Source organism: Lampris incognitus, chromosome 9, assembly GCF_029633865.1.
Source record: "Lampris incognitus isolate fLamInc1 chromosome 9, fLamInc1.hap2, whole genome shotgun sequence".
In the NCBI taxonomy this organism is placed as follows: domain Eukaryota; kingdom Metazoa; phylum Chordata; class Actinopteri; order Lampriformes; family Lampridae; genus Lampris; species Lampris incognitus.
This window is the reverse complement of record NC_079219.1, coordinates 4,947,181-4,964,088: the sequence shown is the minus strand read 5'-3', so window position 1 is coordinate 4,964,088 and position 16,908 is coordinate 4,947,181. Positions and strand designations below refer to the sequence as shown.

At 45.1% G+C, this 16,908-nt stretch overlaps 1 protein-coding gene across 4 annotated transcripts in view; it reads left to right on the top strand.

The window, feature by feature from the left end:
- map7d1a (MAP7 domain containing 1a) overlaps positions 1 to 16,908 on the top strand; it is a 95,656-nt gene that overhangs the window by 32,333 nt on the left and 46,415 nt on the right. For 2 of the 4 annotated variants that reach the window (XM_056286067.1, XM_056286065.1), the window contains exons 2-4: positions 580 to 780; positions 12,594 to 12,662; positions 13,259 to 13,279. In XM_056286067.1, the coding sequence (XP_056142042.1) occupies positions 580 to 780; positions 12,594 to 12,662; positions 13,259 to 13,279 (291 nt within the window). The remainder of the gene's footprint in view (positions 1 to 579; positions 781 to 12,593; positions 12,663 to 13,258; positions 13,280 to 16,908) is intronic. The other 2 variants (XM_056286068.1, XM_056286066.1) reach the window with 1 other exon arrangement.

Genomic DNA, 16,908 nt, shown 5'->3' with positions numbered 1-16,908 from the left:
ACACCACGGACCCCCGGTTGAGAAACACTGCTGTACGGGGTCAATGTCAAGTCCAACTTCCTTTAATTTAAGCAGATGATCTTGCATTATAATCCCGGTTTCACTGTTTCCCCTACTAGAAGCAGCCATGGTGCGAGATGTTTTGCCACTCACTGCGACGGGGGGGGGGGGGGGGGGGCGTGTTCCAGTGGGAAAGTGATGTCAATGCATACCCTCTATACGTACAATGTACAGTACAGTATATACAAAATTTTTGGATTTATTGACAGTGTTAAGCTGAATGACAGCCAGTGAAAAGAAACTTTATATCTGGTTATATGACATTATATAAATGGTGCAAACTGTCACATTCCCCGTGGAGAAGATAGAGTTGCTTTGATGGTCGCGGACTCCACCCTTCCCTTCTGACACATGAAACTGTGAAGTATGTGTCACCCAGGCTTAATCGCATCAGACAAACAGCCAAAGGAATGAAGACAAACTGGTTGAGTTCCATTTGTGTCTAAAACTACCTCTTACCTCATCATTTTCTCACTTGTTTTCTTTCTCTCTCTCTCTCTTATCTCTCTCTCTGAAAAGCTCCCCATCCAGCGCTGAACACGACCCCTGCACGGCCCGACCCGGAGGGGGAGAGCAGTCCCCTAAAAACTGAAACAATGGAGAGAATGGAGTCTCCCACGAGGAAGAACGCCGACCGGAAAGTGGCTACTCCCACCAAACCTGACTACATCGCCCAATCGCCCGCTTCACCAGTGTCGCCTCTGGCTCGATCAAAAAGAGGTAAAAGCTTAATTAGTTCCTGTACCACTTTACAATCAGGCATTCCTTATAAAGTATTTAGTAGTCAATGTTAATAATTAATTTACCAATGTGTTATAAATTAGTAATGAGATTTTGTAACACATTAACAGGAAGACTTTTTGGGTTGCCAGTTGGGAGCCCGTCTTTTAACGATGCTAGAGTCTCCATAGTTAGTGTCTCAAAACCCATGTGACTGGTGAGGACTGGCGAGTCACGCTCTCAGTGAACGGCATACAGATAACTTGAAAATGTTGTGCGGGGCCTACACAAAAATCCATTTTCTCCCAGTAGCGACAGTAACTGCTGTTACGGTGGTTAAGTTCAGGGTTAAGGTTAGGTAGGGGTTAGTGGTTCGGCTTGTTTTGGTCTAATCACGTGGTTTCTGAGAGGATATCTATTGAGAAACTCTCTGTGTCAGCTCCCAACCTGACAGCCCAGAGTCTTTCAGTCTTTTTATTAATCCATTATATCATCTGAGATATAACTCAGTAATACATTATTCCTATTAATACAGTAATTAGTAACAATTTATAAATCCTTTATAAATTATAAGTTACTGTCAGGTCAAGTCTGCTTTATTTGTACAGTCCATTATCACCAATTACAAATTTGCCTCAGGGGGCTTTACAACAACACAAAATCCTGTCTTTAGGGGGCATCCGGGTAGCATAGCGGTCTATTCTGTTGCATACCAACACGAAGATCACTGGTTCAGATCCCTGTGTTACCTCCGGCTTGGTTGGGCGTCCCTACAGACACAATTGGCCGTGTCTGCGGGTGGGAAACCAGATGTGGGTATGTGTCCTGGTCGCTGCACTAGCGCCTCCTCTGGTCAGTCAGGCTCCTGTTCGGGGGGAAGGGGAACTGGGGGGACTGGTGTGATCCCCCCATGCGCTACGTCCCCCTGGTGAAACTCCTCACTGTCAGGTGAAAAGAAGCGGCTGACGACTCCACATGTATCGGAGGAGGCATGTGGTAGTCGACAGCCCTCCCCGGATCGGCAGAGGGGGTGGAGCAGTGACCAGGACAGCTCGGAAGAGTGGGGTAATTGACCGGGTACAATTGGGGAGAAAAAGGGGGGGAAATCCCCCCCCCCCCAAAAAAAAAAGAGAGAGAGAGAAGACATGTGAGAGAAAAGAACAGTTTGCAGTAGTCAGTCTTGCCGGCAGAACAGTAAATTCATTTATAAATTCATTGAGACAGAAACCGACCCGCTGTGCAGCACAGTATTGTAAAGTGCGACCTTACTTCCTGTTGATAATAGTTGTTGATGCTCTGCTGTAATGGATTAATCTTATTTGTATAGATTTTTGCAGCTTCGAGGCTAAACACATAATGGACCTAACTAGAGGATGTTAGTCGAGGCTTCCTATAACGGGACCATTAGGTCTACACTCGAGTGGACTTGGGTCAGGTCTGTACAGAGGAAGGAGAAGGCATCAGTGCCAGAGTAATAGTGACCACATGCTTTTAGTAAAGAGGCTGAATCTAATAGTCACTGGAGTTAATCTCTTTTCGCATGCATTTGGCCTGGAATACAATCTGCCGAGTGAGAACGGGGGTTTCAAAGGTCTCGGAAACAATTGTTCATGTGGAAATAATAAAACTTGCCGGTGAAATGGGAACAGATGATCTCTCTTAGCGAGTGGGTACCTAACGCTATTAACTACCTGGCTCTTGCAGGAAAGTTTGCTAATCGCCTTCGGTCTCCACTGAAAAAGGAAGGCAAAAGGGAAGTGAATGGGCACATGGCACCCTGTTTCAGGGAGTAATGCCAAGAGGGTATTTAGCATGACCTTGCATGGCTGCTCCTACAATGCCTCCTTTTGTCATGTCCACAGTCACTGGGTAATGGCAAATACTGAGGAACGTGTTTGGATTTTTTTTTTGTGTGTGTTATGCAGACCCACACACCCTTTACTCTTCATCCATTAATCCACTTCACCATAGTGATGAGGATAAATTCAAACTACCTCTAAAATCACAGGGAATATTGGTATTGTACACATTTGGCCATGACTGTGACCAATCCACGTCAAACATTGTGGGCGAATTCTGATCTATTTTTTGGGACCCCCCCCCCCTTTCTCCCCAATTGTATCTGGCCCATTGCCCCACTCTTCCGAGCTGTCCTGGTCGCCGCTCCACCCCCTCTGCCGAGCCGGGAATGGCTGCAGACTACCACATGCCTCCTCCCATACATGTGGATTCGCCAGCTACTTCTTTTCACCTGACATTGAGGAGTTTCACCAGGGGGACGTAGTGCGTGGGAGGATCATGCTATCCCCCCCCAGCCCCGAACAGGTGCCCTGACCGACCGACCAGAGGAGGCGCTAGTGCAGCAACCAGGACACATACCCACATCTGGCTTCCCACCCGCAGACACGGCCAGTTGTGTCTGTAGGAACGCCCGACCAAGCCGGGGATTCGAACTGGCGATGCCCGTGTTTTTAGGCAACGGAATAGACCGCCACGCCACCCGGACACCCCCTAATTCTGGTCTAATTTTACAATGAAGTTTATTCCTGACTGTACTTGTTGTAAAAATGGCCGTCACTTCCATTTTGTGCTCCCGTTTTGTGTTTCTCCAAGCTCATCTCGAGTGAGTGAGTACTTGCACAAGTCGGGGGAGGGTGGGGTAGTAATGAAGAGGATGGGCAATACTCCGCAGCTCTTAATTAGCAAAATGAAAGCGTTTGGCTTGTAGCTCAGCTTGAAAAGCGCTGCTTCCAGTGGTTGTCCGCTCTGGTAGGCTTCGGCACGTCTCAACTCGTCCTGTATGACAGCGTAGATGGCGCTTAGCCACTGTTCCTTCACCCCCTACCCTGAGAGATGTCCGTAAGAGTTGTTCTGTGCTGTCACCATCAACGGGTAGGGGGTCCCATCGCTCCACTTCACCTTTGTTTGGACATAATCTGTTGTTACAGATTGTCTGTCGAAGACGCAGGATGCCCCATCAGATTTTGCACGAAACAAAAGGGAAGAGACGGAGGAGAAGGAAAACGCATTTGCATCCACATGGGGATTCTTTCTACTCATTGTGTGTCTATAGGATTTGCCCAGTGGGGCTTGTTTTGGCCAGTGCCTCACCCTATACATCCAATAGTGCTCCTTTCTGGCCCATTTGGGGGCGTAGATAATCAGATGACAAGTTTGGGAAGGCACCAGATTGTGTGCTCCTGCTTCTGGAGGCCCAGATGCCTGGACCCAGAAGCCTTGTCTCCCTCCGTCAGTCTTTTCTCTTTCCTCGACGCTTGTTCGAGCGACTCGGCGATCGATGTGGTGGGGAAACGCTCACAGCAGCGTGTCAGACCTGACGGCGCTGCACGTTGAAGCTTTCCGCGGACCTATAAATATCAAAGTGGGTCACGTTTGGTGCGTGGCAGATTGTGTTATGATTAACGCCTCAGCCCATTACACTCAGCTGAAGGACGGTTCCCTCGCTCTCTGATGTTAAACATATGGTGTGTGTGGATGGAGGGGAATGATGCTGCAAGAAGGCGAGATGCTTGAGATCGAGATCCAAAATCGCGGCAGCGGTTGTTGAGACACAAACTGAGCATCCGACGACATGTTTTATCATCGTCCAGTGTTGAGAGTTATGTTGGAGTTTTTCTGTTTATTGTATGTATTATTACACTATTACACTACTACACTGGCCAGTTACCCCACTCTTCCGAGCCGTCCCGGTCGCTGCTCCACCCCTCTGCCGATCCGGGAGGGCTGCAGACTACCACATGTCTCCTCCCATACATGTGGAGTCACCAGCCGCTTCTTTTCACCTGACAGTGAGGAGTTTCACCAGGGGGACGTAGCACATGGGAGGATCACGCTCTTCCCCCCAGTTCCCCCTCCCCCCTAAACAGGCGCCCCGACTGGCCAGAGGAGGCGCTAGTGCAGCGACCAGGACACTTACCCACATCCAGCTCCCCACCCACAGACACGGTCAATTGTGTCTGTGGGGACGCCCGACCAAGCAAGAGGTAACACGGGGATTCAAACCGGCGATCCCCGTGTTGGTGTGGTCATTTTTTCAAAGGAAGAGTTAGTTGAAAATTCTGTCTTTTTTTTACAACCTGGAACTACTACTACTACTACTTTTGGCTGCTCCCATTAGGGGGCGCCACAGCGGATCATCTGTTTCCATCTCTTCCTGTCTTCTGCATCTTCCTCTGTCACACCAGCCACCTGCCTGTCTTCCCTCACCACATCCATAAACCTCCTCTTTGGACTTCCTCTTCTCCTCTTCCCTGGCAGCTCCATATTCAGCATCCTTCTCCCAGTATACCCAGCATCTCTCCTCCACACATGTCCAAACCATCTCCATCTTGTCTCTCTTGCTTTGTCCCCAAACCGTCCAACCTGAGCTGTCCCTCTAATATACTCGTTCCTAATCCTGTCCTTCTTCGTCACTCCCAATGAAAATCTTAGCGTCTTTTTTAGAAATTGGTTTGTTGTTTTTACAACCTGGGACTAATTTTCGAAATGTGTGCGATTGCGCATATTGGTTGTAATATCGTTTAACTCACAGGCTTCATGGTAGAAGTTTTGGAAATTGGACCATCTTCACACACAGCTTTACAGCGGTGTTTGTGGAGCAACTGAAATTGAGCCTTAAACCTTTCCTTTCAAAATACAAATAGAAATAACCAGTGCCTCCGAGCACATGATTTCCCGTTGTCTACGACTTCTCAGTTGTACCGGCTGGATAGTTTGTCGATGGGTACTACCTAATGTAAGTACAGGCTGGTCATTCCTGCAAGTAGTAGCTCAGTAATGTGATAATATTGGACATTTTGGTTAATTAATTTTAGCTTGCACTCTCCTTTTCAATTCTGAATATATGATTTAGATAATTAAGTTAATTTGGACTCGGTGAAACATGTCTGACCCTCATGTTCAGGTACCCCATAAGATGCCGTTGTAAATCTCCACGATGAAGCCGGTGAGTGAAAATTATATAACCAATATCCACACAGGCAGAAACCTCAAAAATAAGACCCAGGTTGTAAAAAAACAAACAAACCCGGAATCGTCCTTTAATGTGTCTATCACAAACTGAATATAGGCCCTGGATGATTCATCAGAGGTGATGTACAGGCCATCTGTGCTTGACTCACGAGTCAGTGTGGTTCAAGGGCAATGTTTTTCTCAGGAAGTCGCACCAGTGATCACAGAAAGGATGTAGCTGGGATTCCTGAGAGGGTTGGTGTGTGTTTGCACGGGCCACTCTCTCCGTAGGGCTGCATTTAACGGAGTTGGAAGGACTGGAATGTGTGACCAGACACCAGGGATGTCACACATATGTAAACACTTCCCTCTAGTAAATAACACATACACACAACACATGCATGCACACACACGAGTGTGTATATATATATATGAAAATTTGTTAAAAGAAACAATGATAGGAAAAGTGCTCAACAAACATATATATATATATATATATATATGTGTGTGTGTGTGTGTGTGCGTGCGTGCGTGCGTGTGTGTATGTATATACATGTGTGTATGTACGTATATATAGTATATATATATGTATGTATGTGTGTGTATATATATATGTGTGTGTGTGTGTATGGGTGTATGTATATATAGTATGTATATATATATGTGTGTGTGTGTATAGTATATATATATATATATGTGTGTGTGTGTGTGTGTATAGTATGTATATATATATATATGTGTGTGTGTGTATATACACTACCGTTCAAAAGTTTGGGATCACCCAAACAATTTTGTGTTTTCCATGAAAAGTCACACTTATTCACCACCATATGTTGTGAAATGAATAGAAAATAGAGTCAAGACATTGACAAGGTTAGAAATAATGATTTGTATTGAAATAAGATTTTTTTTATATCAAACTTTGCTTTCGTCAAAGAATCCTCCATTTGCAGCAATTACAGCATTGCAGACCTTTGGCATTCTAGCTGTTAATTTGTTGAGGTAATCTGGAGAAATTGCACCCCACGCTTCCAGAAGCAGCTCCCACAAGTTGGATTGGTTGGATGGGCACTTCTTTGAGCAGATTGAGTTTCTGGAGCATCACATTTGTGGGGTCAATTAAACGCTCAAAATGGCCAGAAAAAGAGAACTTTCATCTGAAACTCGACAATCTATTCTTGTTCTTAGAAATGAAGGCTATTCCATGCGAGAAATTGCTAAGAAATTGAAGATTTCCTACACCGGTGTGTACTACTCCCTTCAGAGGACAGCACAAACAGGCTCTAACCAGAGTAGAAAAAGAAGTGGGAGGCCGCGTTGCACAACTGAGCAAGAAGATAAGTACATTAGAGTCTCTAGTTTGAGAAACAGACGCCTCACAGGTCCCCAACTGGCATCTTCATTAAATAGTACCTGTTAGAGCCTGTTTGTGCTGTCCTCTGAAGGGAGTAGTACACACCGGTGTAGGAAATCTTCAATTTCTTAGCAATTTCTCGCATGGAATAGCCTTCATTTCTAAGAACAAGAATAGATTGTCGAGTTTCAGATGAAAGTTCTCTTTTTCTGGCCATTTTGAGCGTTTAATTGACCCCACAAATGTGATGCTCCAGAAACTCAATCTGCTCAAAGAAGTGCCCATCCAACCAATCCAACTTGTGGGAGCTGCTTCTGGAAGCGTGGGGTGCAATTTCTCCAGATTACCTCAACAAATTAACAGCTAGAATGCCAAAGGTCTGCAATGCTGTAATTGCTGCAAATGGAGGATTCTTTGACGAAAGCAAAGTTTGATGTAAAAAAAATCTTATTTCAAATACAAATCATTATTTCTAACCTTGTCAATGTCTTGACTCTATTTTCTATTCATTTCACAACATATGGTGGTGAATAAGTGTGACTTTTCATGGAAAACACAAAATTGTTTGGGTGATCCCAAACTTTTGAACGGTAGTGTATATATATGTATGTATGTATATATCAATATTGATATTCCACTCCTCATTTGTTGAGCACTTTTGTCAACACCATTGACGGTTTGCGGAAGAAGAAAAAAACGCTACATAGATAGATGTAGGGAAAAAAAATAAGCCCTGTGTGATGGCCTGGTGGCCTGTCCAATAGGGCTGTCAATCTTCCTATATAATCATATTTGAATTTAAAACACAAAGGAACAACTTTGTCATCTTTTAAAACACAAAGGAAAAACTTTGTCATCTTTTAAAACACAAAGGAAAAACTTCGTCATCCCGGGTCGTCCTCTGTGTGGAGTTTGCATGTCCTCCCCGTGTCTGTGTGGGTTTCCTCTGGGGGCTCCGGTTTCCTCCCACAGTCCAAAGACATGTAGGTCAGGTGAATCAGCCATACTAAATTGTCCCTAGGTGTGAATGTGTGTGTGTGTGTGTGTTTGTATATTTATATATATATATATATATATATATATATATATATATACACTATCTGGCCACTTTATTAGGTACACCTTGCTAGCACCGGGTTGGACCCCCTTTTGCCTTCAGAACTGCCTTAATCCGTCGTGGCATTGATTCAACAAGGTACTGGAAACATTCCTCAGAGAGTTTGGTCCATATTGACATGATAGCATCACGCAGTTGCTGCAGATTTGTCGGCTGCACATCCATGATGCAAATCTCCCGGTCCACCACATCCCAAAGGTGCTCTATTGGATTGAGATCTGGTGACTGTGGAGGCCATTTGAGTACAGTGAACTCATTGTCATGTTCAAGAAACCAGTCTGAGATGATTCGAGCTTTATGACATGGCGCGTTATCTTGCTGGAAGTAGCCATCAGAAGACGGGAACACTGTGGTCATAAAGGGATGGACATGGTCAGCAACAATACTCAGGTAGGCTGTGGCGTTGACACGATGCTCAATTGGTACTAAGGGGCCCAAAGTGTGCCAAGAAAATATCCCCCACACCATTACACCACCACCAGAAGCCTGAACCGTTGATACAAGGCAGGATGGATCCATGCTTTCATGTTGTTGATGCCAAATTCTGACCCTACCATCCGAATGTCGCAGCAGAAATCGAGACTCATCACACCAGGCAACGTTTTTCCAATCTTCTATTGTCCAATTTTGGTGAGCCTGTGCGAATTGTAGCCTCAGTTTCCTGTTCTTAGCTGACAGGAGTGGCACCCGGTGTGGTCTTCTGCTGCTGTAGCCCATCTGCCTCAAGGTTCGACGTGTTGTGCGTTCAGAGATGCTCTTCTGCATACCTCGGTTGTAATGAGTGGTTATTTGAGTTACTGTTGCCTTTCTATCAGCTCGAACCAGTCTGGCCATTCTCCTCTGACCTCTGGCATCAACAAGGCATTTTTGCCCACAGAACTGCCGCTCACTGGATATTTTCTCTTTTTTGGACCATTCTCTGTAAACCCTAGAGATGGTTGTGCGTGAAAATCCCACTAGATCAGCAGTTTCTGAAATACTCAGACCAGCCCGTCTGGCACCAACAACCATGCCACGTTCAAAGTCACTTAAATCACCTTTCTTCCCCATTCTGATGCTCGGTTTGAACTGCAGCAGGTCGTCTTGACCATGTCTACATGCCTAAATGCATTGAGTTGCTGCCATGTGATTGGCTGATTAGAAATTTGCGTTAACGAGCAGTTGGACAGGTGTGCCTAATAAAGTGGCCGGTGAGTGTATATATATATACATACACACACACACACATATATGTATATATATATGTGTGTGTGTGTGTGTGTATATATATATATATTTGTATATATATATGTGTGTATATATATGTGTGTATATATATATATATGTGTGTGTGTATATATATTTGTATATATATGTATATATATATATATATATATATTTATGTGTGTGTATATATATATATTTATGTATATATATATATATACATATACATACATACACACACATATATATATATATGTATGTATGTGTGTGTGTATATATATACGCACACACATAGACACACATCTCAAGATTTTAGTAGGCCGACATACTGTAGCTGGGCCAGTCTTCTTCAGATAAGAACTTTCTAAGGATTTCTGTTGAGAAGGTTTGATCTTCTGTCTCCCTTACAGACAGCCGGAATAAAGAGTACACACACTACACTCAGGCGTCTGCCACTTGTACAGAGTGTGTGTTGACGTGTGCAGCTTCCCTTCATTGTTTGCTGGCGTGTATTTCCTCAGGGTGTTTCGGTAGGTAAAAGCCGTGGCCACGTTGACTCTGGCGAGGCTGAAGCAAGTCTTCGCCCAAACAAGATATTCTATAGAGAAAGAAAGTGCAAGACTGCTGTCTCCTCAGAAAAACTAAAAGGTTTCTGTCCCCAAAATGAGATTTTTGAAACACCTTTTTTTAAGACTCACTGGAAAAGAAAGGGCAAAAAAAAAGAGATATACTTCATAAATTCATTTTGGTTGAAATATATATAGAGTGAGTGGAACCACGTAGCTCATAGGACTGCATGTTGGCAAAAAATTTGGTGGCGCAATTCATATCATGATACACGATTCAACACACTGTGATATGATATGATATGAAATGATAATACAAACACTTTTCCGTATAAAATCAAACAAGGTCTTACCAGTTTTTGTACGTATATCTTGTGAGTCACCACTGATGGAAAAAGGTACCTGGCATTGGATCCTTTTTTGATAAAACACGTTCTGTAGGGCAGCGCAGCGGTTAGCGCGGTCGCCTCACAGCAAGAAGGTCCTGGGTTCGAGCCCCGGGGTAGTCCAACCTTGGGGGTCGTCCCGGGTCGTCCTCTGTGTGGAGTTTGCGTGTTCTCCCCGTGTCTGCGTGGGTTTCCTCCGGGGGCTCTGGTTTCCTCCCACAGTCCAAAGACATGTAGGTCAGGTGATTTGGCCGTACTAAAACGTCGCTAGGTGTGAATGTGTGTGTGTGTAGTGTATGTGTGTGTGTGTGTGTGTGTGTGTGGGCCCTGTGATGGCCTGGCGGCCTGTCCAGGGTGTCTCCCCGCCTGCCGCCCAATGACTGCCGGGATAGGCTCCAGCATCCCCGCGACCCTGAGAGCAGGATAAGCGGTTGGGATAATGGATGGCTATGTGATACATAGTATTTACATAATATGTAATATTATGTTCCGTATTTACCATGGCAACAGGCATGGGCACAAGTCCATGAATCCTGGGATGGCATCCAGCGCTTGACCTGTTCCCCTGTCCGTAGGGTTAGTGGTTGTGTCAGGAAGGGCATCCGACGTAGAATTTTGCCAAATTATTATATGGATTCCCAAAACCATACCGGATCGGTCAAGGCCCGGGTTAACAGCGACCGCCCTCGGTGCTGTGCCCTCACAGGGTACCGATAGGGGCCATCAATTCCGCTGCGGCGACCCCTGGGAAACAGAATAAGCCGAAAGAAGGTGATGATCCATATTTACCATGATAATTTGAGATATAAGGTCCATGACAGATTGACTGTTTAAATATTTTAACTCAGAATTAGTCGCAGGTTCTGTCCTGACAGGTCCGCTCTTCTTCACCTGGTTTCTGTCTCTGGCTGCAGATGTACCCGAATGGCTCCGACCCAAGTCGTGTGCACAATGACCTCTCATTCACAGTCTCTCTCTCTCTCTCGCTCTGTCTCTCTGACTTTATTCAATTCAATTCAATATGTGCTCTCTCTCTGTCTTTGTCTCTCCCTCTCTCTGTGTTTATCTCTCCCTCTCTGTCTTTATCTCTCTCTCTCTCCCTGTCTTGATCTCTCCCTCTCTCTGTGTTTATCTCAATTCAATTCAATATGTGCTCTCTCTCTGTCTTTGTCTCTCCCTCTCTCTGTGTTTATCTCTCTCTCCCTCTCTGTCTCTCTCTCTGTCTTTATCTCTCCCTCTCTCTGTGTTTATCTCCCTCTCTCTCTCCCTCTCTGTCTTTATCTCTCCCTCTCTCTGTGTTTATCTCTCTCCCTCTCTGTCTCTCTCTCTGTCTTTATCTCTCCCTCTCTCTGTGTTTATCTCCCTCTCTCTCTCCCTCTCTGTCTTTATCTCTCCCTCTCTCTGTGTTTATCTCTCTCTCCCTCTCTCTGTGTTTATCTCTCTCTCCCTCTCTGTCTCTCTCTCTGTCTTTATCTCTCTCTTTCTCTCTCTCTCCCTCTCTGTCTTTATCTCTCCCTCTCTCTGTGTTTATCTCTCTCTCTCCCTCTCTGTCTCTCTCTCTGTCTCTATCTCTCTCTTTCTCTCTCTGTCTTTATCTCTCTCTCTCTGTGTTTATCTCTCTCTTTCTCTTTCTCTGTCTTTATCTCTCCCTCTCTGTCTTTATCTCTCTCTCTCTGTGTTTATCTCTCTTTCTCTTTCTCTGTCTTTATCTCTCCCTCTCTGTGTTTATCTCTCTCTCTCCCTCTCTGTCTCTCTCTCTGTCTTTATCTCTCTCTTTCTCTCTCTGTCTTTATCTCTCTCTCTCTGTGTTTATCTCTCTCTTTCTCTTTCTCTGTCTTTATCTCTCCCTCTCTGTCTTTATCTCTCTCTCTCCCTCTCTGTCTCTCTCTCTGTCTTTATCTCTCTCTTTCTCTCTCTGTGTTTATCTCTCTCTCTCTGTGTTTATCTCTCTCTTTCTCTTTCTCTGTCTTTATCTCTCCCTCTCTGTCTTTATCTCTCTTTCTCTCTCTTTTGACCCTTTGAGAGTATGTGACTTGGACCACTGTTCAAAAAAAAAAAAAAAGACTTTTAGACGGCTTAATGTGAAGGAGTTGCTTGTGTAGATGTTGTGAAATGGATGTGTCTTTGTTGATTTTTTTTGTTTTATGTACAATGAAGAGTTTTTTAAAAATTCTTTCTCTCTCTCTGTCTTTATCTCTCTCTCTCCCCCATCCCAGACCTCGTCAAGTCACAGGAAAGGCAAAGGCTTGCCAAGGAACGGAGGGAGGAGAAGGCCAAATATTTGGGTAAGTGAACATGAGGGGTGGGAGGAGAAGCCGTTTTCATAGGAAGAGAGCTCCCCCTAGTGTTGGGGGTGATAAAAGTCACTGTCTTTTGGGTTGCAGCTTAGTCATCACTGGCTTCGTTCTCAGCCGCAGATGGTGTGCACATTTAACATGGAAACGTTGGAAAAAGATTAGAGAGTGATTCTGGCTCGTGTGCCGTGGTGGCTGAAATTGGGGGAACACAAAGCCAACTTTTTATTCATTTATTCCTTTATATATTTATTTACCCAAGACTTTTATTGGGCTTTCATTTTCTCCTTGCATGTCAGGATATTCTTGCAGTTTCAGAACATTAACTTATTTGCTGTTCGTCTCACGCTCACCTCACCGCAGCGCTAAAACTCACTATAACCCACCTTCAATTGACGTGAATGGATCGATTGATGTGACGTGTCCCGATGTCTCGGCTCGCATTTCCCCTTTGCATCGGCCCCCATGCGACGGCTCCTCGCCGCTCGGGCGTCGGTTTGTGTAACACACGGCTGTCACGCTGGGAGTGCACTGCTTTGCATGATTGACATGTGCCTTTGTCTTTTCTCTCACCCCTCCCTTTGCAGAAGAGCTCAGCCAGTTGCAAGGTAAGCCACTCGCAGAATGTGTCCGTGGTGGTGGTGGTGATGGTGGTGGAGATGATGAAGAGTTTTCAATCACTACGTTTTGTTTCTACGTCGATATTAATATGCTTTCGTACTAATACATTTACTCATGACATCATGTCTGATTTATTAGTTTCATCGTGACCCCCCCCCCAATCATGTTTCCATCTTTCCACGTATTCTAGTGAGTGATTATCAGTTTTTTTGGATGCTCTCTGAATTTCAGCCTTGACGTCTTCTTTGTTTTTTTGTTGTTTTTTTTGGCTTGTTTGTCGTTGTACTCTTCAGTTTTTGTGTCTCAACTTTTAGGGATGCATCGATACCGATACTGGTATCAGAAATCAATACAGACGCATCCGGGTGGCGTGGTGGTCTATTCTGTTGCCTACCAACACGGGGATCGGCAGTTCGAATCCCCGTGTCACCCGGCTTAGTACAGACACAGTTGCGTGATCCTCCCACACGCTACGTCCCCCTGGTGAAACTCCTCTCTGCCAGGTGAAAAGAAGTGGCTGGCGACTCCACATGTATCGGAGGAGGTGTGTAGTAGTCTGCAGCCCTCCCCGGATCAGCAGAAGGGGTGGAGCAGTGACCGGGACAGCTGGGAAGAGTGGGATAATTGGCTGTATTCAATTGGGGAGAAAAAGGGGAGGGGGGGAATCCAGAAAAAGAAATCAATACAGATATTCAGTACAGATTACAATCCAATTGATATCCAATATATCCAGTCTAATGGACAATACCATTTCTGTAATCATGAAAACAAAAAACAGATTCTATTTCAGTCCCCCCCCCCCCTTTTCTTCCCAATTGTACTTGACCAATTACCCCACTCTTCCCAGCTGTCCCGGTCACTGCTCCACCCCTTCTGCTGATCCGGGGAGGGCTGCAGACTACCACATGCCTCCTCCCATACACGTGGTGTCGCCAGCTGCTTCTTTTCACCTGACGGTGAGGAGTTTCACCAGGGGGACGTAGCGCATGGGAGGCTCACGCTATTCCCCCCAGTGTCCCCTTCCCCTGAACAGGCTCCCCAACCGACCAGAGGAGGCGCTAGTGCAGCAATCAGGACACATACCCACATCTGGCTTCCCACCCACAGACACGGCCAATTGAGGCAACATGGGGATTCGAACCGCTGATCCCTGTGTTGTAGGCAACAGGATAGATCGCCATGCCACCTGGACACCCCTGTTTCAGTTATTTCACCTGTTGAACCCAAACTGGTGGTCAAAAGCCGGATTGTTCAGCAGAAATAATGAATTGGTTGGGTGCTCAGTATTGGCTGACACTTAAAGATCCGCTCTTGAAATCGGATCTGGCAGTGAAAAAGTGGTATCGGTGCATCCCCGCCAACTTTCAAATCAAATGCTTGGCATTGACTTTTTATGTTTGGTACTGAAGTTATTTTTATTTGACAAACAAAAAAAAAAATCCCTTACGTTCACATCATATGGACGTCCATATTGTGTGCCCTGAAAGTGAACTTGTCCCATATGCAGAGACCACAGCGTTTTACTGTTCCTCAGTAGATAACATGTTAAACACCCCAAAACCACCCAGATTATAACCTTACCAGAGAAATTAGAGGGTTGCACACACTTGCAGCCACTTTTAGCCAGGCTGTGAGTTACCTCAACAGCTCTGCCTTCTCAAATGAAGCTGTTTTCATTTTGTTTTTGTTTTTTAGCGACAACAGTTTTAAGAAATGCAGAGAGCTGGAGGTTTGCGTTTCTTCTCTCAGAGGTGAAGTGGAGAGAGAGACACACTTTTCTGTGTTTCTGAGCTTCTCTGTGATTTTGGCTGTTTTGTGTATGATATGTCACATTACCGGGCTGGACATTTTTCCAGGACTCGCACAATATAAACACTTATTTCTTCTAAAAACTCGAGCGGTGTCGAAAGAAAAGTCTCTCCAATTTCTCTGGAAATTATTCTTTACTCTGTTGTCGAGCCACAGAAGCCGACTTTTATGAAAATTTAGATTTTGGGTGCAGCGGCGTCGTAGTGGGGGGGGGGGGACCTACAAGGACCCAGAAGGGGGTGGGGGTGGGGGGCTCTCTGGAACTAAACGTTTGTTTTGGTTTGCAAATTTCTATTTCTGTAAATAAATTAAAGTGATTTGTGTGTAAATAGACTGCATTTATGCAGCGCTGTTCTGGTCTACCCGCCACTCAAAGCGCTTTACAATGTGTGTCTCACATCTACACACTGATGGCAGGCCTGCCATCACAAGGTGGCAAGCTGCTCATCAGGAGCAGTTGGGGGTTCAGTGTCTTGCTCAAGGACACTTCGACATGCTCTCTGAAGGAGCCGGGGATTGAACCAGGAACCTTCCGATTCCCGGACGGCCCGCTCTACCTCCTGAGCCCTGCCGCCCCACTGCCCAAGTGTTTCAGTTTCTAACTAGTTAGTGTCATAACTTCAGTTAAAACTGGCTCAATACATCGGTTGAGGAACTTTAGGAAAATAGTGGAGGCTCTCTGAGGCCCCTCCCACCCCTCTCTGAGGCCCCTCCCACCCCTTACAAAAGGTGCAAAATGGTTTAGTCCGCCCCTCGCGAGCATCTCTCAGTGCAGCTCATCTAGTCCTGTCGTGAGTGACTGCTGGTACAAGGTTAAGTCAGGTTAAAATAGATTAATGTGCGGTGATAGTAAATAATATACAGTATGCTGGAACTCAAAGTGATGCGTGAGAGACAAAAGAGGAAAGGGGCCCACAGAGACTGCTGATGTATAGGGCCCAGAGTTCTGTGCTACACCCCTGTTTGGGTGTCACATCATGGCTTCTGTTTCATTGTAGTCCAGTCCAGACTGAACGCTGATGGCTATGCTATACTACTGTACAGGTTAGAGCTGAACAATTATCAAGCCAAAATAATAAAAGCCGAGAATTCGCCTAATGCTGTGGGTCATCCCCTGGACACGTCTACTCTAAAACTACATAAAAATGACTCATATTTTCCCTAATGCCCCTGGTGTCAATGCCCACTGTGAATCCGAAGGCAGTAGGGCAGCATTCATTATATACTATGGATTACACTGACTGGTAGACCAGTGGGGCAGGCCAGATGGTATGGCCCAGTTCTAATTCACTAATTCAAACTGGGATAAGAGATGAGAGTTAAGATCCACCCAAAGCTTGTGTGTACAATCTCATCTTGAAAGAGATCTCTGCTTGTAAGCCTTAGCTTATGACGCATCACTAGTCGCATTACAAGGACCAGTGTAGTAAATAGTGGCAGTAGTGGTGATAGTGGTTGAAGTGTTAGTGATATGTAATGCTGGTAAAATATTCGTAGATTCTGGTGGGTTCAAATCACGCCATCGGATATATGCAATATTCACTTTCCTTTGAGGGAACTGAATCTAGTACGTGGAAGCTCCTCCTTTGTCTAGTCTTGTCTGGATGGGAACAATATAAATACCTTATGTAAATGTATATAAATATAAGTAACTTCGTTAAAAGAAGCACTCAATGGTAGGAAAAGGACTCAACAAATACGGAGCAAAATAATCCACTGATTCAAATAAACTCTTTATGGGACAGTCTTCTGGCATGTTTTAATTGGATGTTTTTCATCAATTCGAGCATACCATCTTCAAAGGGTT